The sequence below is a fragment of the Mus pahari genome, chromosome 4 (genome assembly GCF_900095145.1).
Source record: "Mus pahari chromosome 4, PAHARI_EIJ_v1.1, whole genome shotgun sequence".
NCBI lineage: Eukaryota > Metazoa > Chordata > Mammalia > Rodentia > Muridae > Mus > Mus pahari.
Genome location: NC_034593.1, coordinates 109,721,466 through 109,730,355, shown reverse-complemented (window position 1 = coordinate 109,730,355; position 8,890 = coordinate 109,721,466). Strand labels below are relative to the sequence as shown.

The 8,890-nt window shown below is 43.2% G+C and overlaps 1 protein-coding gene across 1 annotated transcript in view; it reads right to left on the bottom strand.

Annotated features, from left to right (window-relative positions):
* Alg14 (ALG14 UDP-N-acetylglucosaminyltransferase subunit) overlaps positions 1 to 3,731 on the bottom strand; it is a 76,408-nt gene extending 72,677 nt beyond the window's left edge. Inside the window, exon 1 of the mRNA XM_021196769.2 lies at positions 3,508 to 3,731. Coding sequence (XP_021052428.1) covers positions 3,508 to 3,643 — 136 coding nt within the window. The 5' untranslated portion in view covers positions 3,644 to 3,731. The remainder of the gene's footprint in view (positions 1 to 3,507) is intronic.
* Between the last annotated feature and the right edge of the window lie 5,159 nt (positions 3,732 to 8,890).

Here is an 8,890-nt window from a genome sequence, read left to right as displayed (position 1 = left end):
AGCCAGTAAAGAACATCCCTCCATGGCTTCTGCATCAGCTCCTGCTTTCTGACCTGCTTGAGTTCCAGTCCTGCATCCTTTGGTGATCAAAAGCAGTATGGAAATGTAAGCCAAATAAACCCTTTCCTCCCCAACTTGCTTCTTGGTCATGATGTTTGTGCAGGAATAGAAACCCTGACTAAGACAGAATGCACTCATGGAAAATTTAACCTGGCTACTAAGTAAAGTCACTAAAACGATTGACCCTGTTACTGAGGTTCCATTGTATTCTATTACACTAGGGGAGGGGGCTAGAAGCTGACTCAGTAGTTAGGAGAACTCGCTGCTTTTCCAGAGGACCTCAATTTGATTCCTAGTACCACATAACTCCAGTTCCCGGGACTCTAACGACCTTTTCTGGCCTCTGTAGGCATGTACACACAGATGCACATATATCACAGAAGCATCTGCATATACACAAATAAAAATAAATCTTTCTTAAAGTAGGAAGGACAAAACCATTTTAGTAGATGGGCAGCCACATGAATATACAGATATATTCACACATAAAAAGTAAATCTTTAGGGGCTGGAGAGATGGCTCTGTGGTTAAGAACACTGACTGCTCTATTAAAGGTCCTGAGTTCAAATCCCAGCAACCACATGGTGGCTCACAACCATCCATAACAAGATCTGATGCCCTCTTCTGGTGCGTTGAAGACAGGAACAGCAAAAGTGCACTCACATACATGAAATAAATAAATAAACCTTTTTAAAAACAAGCAAATCTTTAAAAAAGAGACACACTGGAGATCATTATGAACTAATAAAATACTATTAGATATACCTTAAAACACACCCAGCATCCAATCACTTCTTCATTTTTTTTTTAAAGATTTATTTGTTTATTATATGTAAGTACACTGTAGCTGTCTTCAGACACTCCAGAAGAGGGAGTCAGATCTTGTTACGTATGGTTATGAGCCATCATGTGGTTGATGGGATTTGCGGACCTTCGGAAGAGCGATCGAGTGCTCTTACCCACTGAGCCATCTCACCAGCCCCACTTCTTCATTTCTTAACTTTTAAAGATTTAATGTCGGTTGGAGAGATGGCTCAGAGGTTAAAAGCACTGGCTGCTCTTCCAGAGGTCCTGAGTTCAATTCTCAGCAACCACATGGTGGCTCATGACCATCTATGAGATCTGGTGCCCTCTTCTGGCCTGCAGGCATACATACAGGCAGAACACTGTATACATAATAAATCTTAAAAAAAAAAAAAAAAGATTTATTTAATGTGTATGAAGGTTTTGTTTGCATGTCTATCTGTGCGCCATCCGTGTACCTGGTGACCATGGAAGTCAGAAGAGGGTGTAAGATCCTGCCATACTCTGCACAGCTCCTGAATTACTGGAGTGGATGTAGCACTGAATCTGACCTAACTGGATGGAGAGGGAATGAAGGACAGACATGCAGACACACATACAGAATAGCTAGGACTGGATGGTCTGGGCTCTCTGATGAAGAAGTCACAGGACACCAGAAGCTAGGGCCTGTATTATATACAGGAAGGCAGGGTGATCACACAGCTATGCAAGGAAACAGGGTTACTATGTTCATCTGGAAAAGGAGGCAAGCTTTGCTCTGTAGGAACAGTCTCCATACAGGAGGAGACTTCAGGCTGTAACAACTCTGGGAGGGGAGAAAGCTACAAGAACCAGAAAAAGGCTTTGTCATCTCTCTGCACTTCACCTACAGAAGGCTTTGGCACTCCCATGGGGCATGACCATATCAACAATAAACATTCACTCAGGACCCCACTCAATCCCTACAGGATTCCTGGAACTGGAGTTATAGATTGCTGTGAACCACCATATGGGTGCTGGGACTCAAACCCTGGTCCTGCACAAGAGCAAGGACCCTTAACTGCTGAGTCATCTCTCCACCCTTCCAGCCACTTCTTACCATCTCATCTTGCTCCATGCCACTCTATCACATAAATTATAAATACAGCTTTATACAGATCATATCCCACTTCCTCTCCCTGTACGTCTTGAGATTATTTTCAACACTACATTCAGTGTGTTCCTATTAAAAATATGTGATAAATATTTGATTTGTGTTCAAAAATCCCTGGTAGCTCTGCATCTCATTTGAAATAACTTGTATTTCTTATATAGTTAATATGAGAGATTTTGGCCCTTCTCTGTGTGGCAGCTACTCCTTCTGTCTCATCTTCTGTTTGTGACCTATTTCCTTCACTGTTGCGCCTCTGTCCTTTCCCTAGTGTTTGTCACATAGGCATCACACTGTGGCGAGTAATGCTTGTTTTGTTTCTTTTGCTATTTTCAGTTTTGTTTTGTTCCAGAGCTCAGTATAGTGTCTGGCCATTCCCATGACTCAAAATATGTTAAGTAAATAAGTAAGGAATTATAATTGCATGTTAAGTTTGGTACATTTGCATACATCATAAATATCATGTGTGTGTGTGTGTGTGTGTGCAGTCACTCATCACATAATGATGTTTTAGTCAATGACAGGATACTGGTCACATGACATTAAAAAGGAACTGAAAATTCCATATTGTCTAGTGACACAGCAACCATAACATAGTAGCCCAAGGTAATCTACGTTTGTAGTACTATACAAACAAATTTATTGTGGTGCCTGTAATATAAAAAGTACAATATATACTACTATATACAGTACATAACATTTGATAACAATAATACACAACTACATTACTAGTTTATGTATTTTTATTAGTATGTATTTTTTTAAAGTTTACTGTTAAACTGTATGGCCTCCTGCAGCGGCCGCCTTAAACACCTCGAATTTACTGTGTGTCTTGACTGCATCATTTTCTGTTAGGCAATGATTTTCTTTTACTGTCCCTGGAACAATAGGTTATAACATATGTATTCCAGACAGCATTGATATAGGTTTGGGTATCACCTTGGTTGTTTAAAGTTGAGTCGTGTTTAACTATACACCCGTCAAAACTGTTCATCTAAACTTTTAAGTTTTAAAATGTTCAGAGCTGACTGGACAGCTTATTACTCATATCCTGTCATTCTGAAGGTATTGACGTATGAAGTGGCCACGTTTTTATCCTCAAGGACTTTGCGCATTCATAAGTGCGACAACTCTACTTCGTTTACCATGTAATGTTCACATTTCTTAAACTAAATACAAAGACCTAGATTAATAACGCACCGCAGCAAAGACGGCAACAATATGTCAGCTTCGGCGTACTCCGTCGCTAATTATTTGTTAGAAAGCAGTACACTACAGAGAGGCTTAATTACAGACAAGTGTAAATGACCTGACTTAATGACAGGCGGCTGGGTGGCGTCAGCTAACTAGTATTTTTTTCCTGGCTGGGGTGGCCGGTTCCGGGAACGCAGAGAAACTACAAATCTCAGCACGCAGCACTCCTAAAGGCGCTAAGAAGGGCGAAGAGAGTCGCGGTGCACTCTGGGGTTTGTAGTGCCTAAAACAAGACCGTCGGCCTCCGCCCGGATACTTACCGGATCCAGCCACGATCAAGAGTGCGAGAGACTCTCGGGGAGCAATGTGAAGGGGACGAAGCACGGTCCATAGTCGCACGAAGAGCGAGATCACTAGCCCTCCTGCTGTGGCAAGAAGAATCAGAATGCTCACCATTCAGAGGTCGGCGCATGCGTATATGCCCGGCGCCAGCGGTTAAAGTTTGCAAGCACCGCGCAAAAGAGCAAACGGGGAGCGGAGCGCCTCTCTGTGGGCGGGGCTGGTCTGCACTGGGCGGGGCTTGCCGAGTTGGGCGGTCAAAGTTCAGAAGTGTGGCTCTGATTGGAAAACGCAGGACGACGCGTCTCCTGCGTCTCAGTGGGCGGGGTTTGTTTGTGATAGGTGGAGCTTAGGGCAGTTGCCCAGGAAGTGCTACAAGGAACAGTAATGGTTGTTTTACCCGAGTTTGTGCTGCAGTTGTGTAGTTGGAAAGCTAAGTGCTCGAGAAGTTTGATTTCTGCCAATGGCGAGGTCAGGCTACATGTATGGCAGAAGGACCACGAAGGCCCGGGGTCGTACCTGCTCCTGCCCTGCCAGCTTTTGCCTGAGGCTCCTGACATACATCACTACTTCCTTTCAAGACACTCGGGTTTCAAGACACACTGAACTAGAAAATTTTTGCCAGTCAGAGGTATACTCTGAGGGAGAAAACATTCAAATCCGCCCTTTCCCAACATTTACGTTTTCTAGACAGTTTCACAGATCTCTAACTATAACCAGAACCCTGATTACTTCAAGCTATGTCATATTCCCTAGAGGAGTGAAGGCTTCTTGGCTTCAGGTAGCAAGAGAGGAAGACACAGCCCTGCAGTTAAGTTTATCACAAAACATCCCCCTGGCTTATTCCTCCCGCGGTCCACCGAAGTGATGGGCTACCACTGCCCACTCTAATCCCAGTTGTGCATGCGTTTGTGAACCTAGCTAGCCTACGTTACAGCAAAATAAAACCTCTTGACAACAAATACTCCCTCAGACCCTGATGGGGTTACAGATTGAATAGGTCAGGCACGCAGGCAGGTCCAGAAAGGTGCTACAAATTGGCCTAAATGCAATAATGTCATGTCTAGAATAGAAACCAGAAATCCTAACCCGTGCTCCCTAAGACTGCTACACCATATGGTCCGTTGTTAAATTCAGTTTGGACTGACGATCACATTTACCCGGAGCCTAGAATGCCTTTGGAAGTGATACTGAGTCAGAAGTTCCAGGAAGGCGCCCTGAGATCTCCTTATAAAGCCAGGAGTCTTGGTTCCCGAATCTGCAGGCTGCTTGGGAGACTTCCTGACTTATCTGTGTCTTGCTGATAGTATAGCACGTTGCTTGTGGGCTCTTTCATCACCCCTTCTTAACCTCACTCTTTACAGTCAGGTTCTAAGTAAATGTTATTCTTTGAATTACAATAGGGAAATAGATTACACAAAAGTTAACTTGCCTGAGGTTATTTGTGTGATGAAAATCTGTAGTTGGATGCAATAAAAAAAAAATGCCAGTTTTAGACAGACATCATGTGGCTCAAGTGCTGGGGAGAGACAACACAATGGTTAAGAGCACTGGCTGCTTTTCCAGAGGTCCCAGGTTCCAGGCCGAGAACCCACATGGTGGCTCACAACCTTCTGCCACTCTATTTCTAAAGGATCTGATGCCTTCCTTCCAACCTCTGCAGGCACACACATGGTGCCCAGAAATAATCCAGGCAAAGCACATATACACATAGGAACAACGACAACAGCAAATCATTACAAAACAAAAATAAGGCAGAGAATCCATTGAGAAAGACGATGTTGACCTCTGACCTCACACGCACACATGTACACTCAAAAATACACACGCATACACACATTAACATACACAGGAGCAAAGAGTGGCTCAAGAATGTTAGAAAGTGTCATGCCGTTTTCTTTCAGAACCTTCTCTGCTGTTCTCCAAAGTGGCTTCAACCTACGATTCGCTTCACATTTAAAAGAAGTTATTAGTGGGCAGGCATGGTGATGTATACCTTAGAAGTTGTTTTGTTGGTCATTGAGCCTGTATTAAGGAAAACACATCTTTTCAGAATCCCTCATGGGAGACTTTCTTTCACTATTTTAAGCCATACTATGTCACCCATATGTAAAATGGAGTAGACCCCAAAGCTGGTAGAGCTAGGAATGGAGGGTGTCATAAAATTCAAAGATGGTACATGGTTATTATATGGAGGGTTGATACGGAGGGGGAGCAAGGAGAGGGGGTTGCTCTCATAGGCAATTGTGGCGTTTGGATTGCTGTGAAGATGTGTGTTTGTAAACTGACAGAGGCACTGCAGATGCTAGGCATACACTAATTTCATGGCTCCAGGCCCCAAGCTCCATTATTAGGGACGACTTACTTACCATAGAAAGGAAACTATTACACTTCTTATTTCCTTAACCTCTTGTCCCATCATTATAATTCCTATAACTATAGAAAAAAATATAGTTTGACCACAACTGGGAGAAGTGGACTGTGATAGAATGTGTAGAATATGTTCAAGAGGTCAGTATGCCATCGCAGGCTAAGTGAGGCAGTTAAGGCCGAGCTGGAATAAGCAGCAACAAAAGTTTTCCCAAGGTGAGTTGAACTGACACATTGATAACAGATTCATGGTGCTCCAGGAAAGCAGGCCCCCCAAAATTAGTGGTGGTTGACAAGGTGAACGATGTGTGTGATTCACACCAATCAATAAATGTGCCTGGGAAGTGGTCATTCTTGAATCTGTGCACTGGAGTTTCTTGAGATGGTCTTGGCAGTTTAAACACCTAATGCCAGCACTTGGAAGGTAAGCAGAGAAAGGAGGATAATGAATTCAAAGTCATTCTCAGCCCCAGAGTATGTGTAAGGTCTGTGTGGGATGCATGAGACTGATCCATAAAAATACAGAAACAATGATTTCTTAAAGTTTCTATGATAAATATCTATTATCAGACAAATTTTTGAAATTTTTTTACAAAGTTGGATTTTTTTTCAGGATTCCTTACAGGATTGACTGTGTCAATTTAGTTGGCATGTTTTATTATGCATCTGATCATGGCTGCAAATTGTTGTGGGTGCAGGGTATGTCATATAAGCAGGACATTGTCCCAGGCAAGAATTATGGACTAGACAAAATGACAGAGGTTGTAGCTAAGGACAGATTTGAAATATATTTTATGTGTGAGGTCAATAAAGCAAATGGATTAGATATTGAAGATGAGGAAAAAAGAAGAATCGGAGTAACGACAGATTTTTTTCGTTTCATACTTGGTGAGATGGAAGCTTCAGAACTGGCTCAGTGGTTATGAGCACTTGCAGAGTGCAGGACCAGGGTTCTTGTCCCACATCAGCCCGCTCACAACTGCCTGTGTAGCCACAGCTCCAGGGAATCTGGTGCTCTTAGGCCTGCACAAGAACCTGCACACAGTGTGCATACTAACATACACACATAAATTTTAAAAATGTTTAAAGAAACATATTTTTAAAACCCTGATGAGATCGTGTCATCTGACAGGAGAAAATGCTTTTGTGGGTGGAGGAAGGCAGGAGATAAAAATGTAGTGCTCTGTTCTGGACTCTCATGCAAATAGCCTGTTAAGACACACGGACACTTAACGTGGAATAGACAGTTTTATATACAAATCCAAAGCTCGGGTCAGATAGGCAGTATACATTGGGGGTTCGTTGGCATGTAGATGCACTATTAAGATGAAGCTAGTCAAGGTCACTAGAGCAGTTAGGTTAGTCCTGTCCAGCACCACTGTCTATGATGATACCATTATCAGTATCTGTGTGGTACACTACTGACTTGTGCCCAATGAGCACTTGAAATACTGCTAGTGCAATTGAACTGAAATTTTTTTTAAAAATATTTATTTAATGATATGAGTACACTCTAGCTGTCTTTAGACACACCAGAAGAGGGCACCAGATCCCAGTACAGGAGCCATCTCTCTAGCCCAAGGAAGCACCCAACATTGGGGCTCAAACCCATGACCCTGAGATTAAAAAGAGTCTCATGCTCTACCCACTGAGCTAGCCGGGCTCTTGAACTGAATTTTAATGTCTCATTATTTTATTTTATTTTTTTAAGATTTATTTATTTGGGGCTGGTGAGATGGCTCAGTGGGTAAGAGCACCCGACTGCTCTTCCGAAGGTCCCGAGGTCAAATCCCAGCAACCACATGGTGGCTCATAACCATCTGTAAAAGATCTGACTCCCTCTTCTGGAGTGTCTGAAGACAGCTACAGTGTACTATATACAATAAATAAATCTTAAAAAAAAAAGATTTATTTATTTATTATATCTAAGTACACTGCAGCTGTCTTCAGACATCCCAGAAGAGGGTTTTAGATCTCATTATATATACATATGGCTAGTTGTGTTAGTTAATCCCCTCACTGCTATGGTACAATACCTGATAAATACAACTTAAGGAAGGTAGAGTTCACTCTGGCTTGCAGTTCGAGGGAACAGTCGATTATGGTAGGGAAAGCTTGCTAAGAGCGGGAGGCAGATGGTCACGTGGCACTCGCAGTCAGGCGCCAGAGAGAGAGGATTGCTGGTACTCAACTCACTTTCCTGTTTATCTGGTCTGGGACTAAATCTGTGAAACAGTGGCACCCACAGTTTTGGTGAATCTTTCCACCTCACCTAACCTTACCGACACCATAGTCACGGTCATCTTCTAAGGGATTCTAGGTGCTGTCAAGCTGACGACCAATATTCACCATCACAGTCCTGGATAAAGAGTCTGTCTGGGGTCGCTGCCACTTAGCGGATGAGAGGAGTCTGAGCAATCAAAGAAAGAAGACGGAAAGGTCTTGGGGATAGAAGGAGAATCAAGAAAGACTGGTGTAGTGGTTTGAATGAGAAATGTTCCCCCATAGTCGTGGGCATTTGAGCACTTGGTTCCAAGTCGGTGTCACTCTGAGATTTAGGTGAGGTGGCTCTGCTGGTGGAAGTCTTACCACTGGGGATGAGCGTTGAGAATGAAGAGCCTCTCCTATTTACAGTCTTTGTCTGCTTTGCACTTGCTGTTCTAGCTGTGAACAACCGGCTTCCTAGTGTGCCCATCCACCACCAGGAACTCTTATCCCTCTGGACATAAGCCCAAATAAACACTTCTTTCTGTAAGTCGACCTAGTCATGGTGTTTTATAACAGCAACAGAAAAGTAATAGATGCAACCTATCCACAGAAACCAGGAGAAAAAAATAAGGATCAGACTGCAGTCAGCCCTATACCTATGGATGTCAGACTGTAGTCAGCCCTATACCTGTGGATGTCAGACTACAGTCAGCCCTGTAACTGTGGATGACAGACTGCAGTCAGCCCTGTACCTGTGGATGTCAGACTGTAGTCAGCCCTATACCT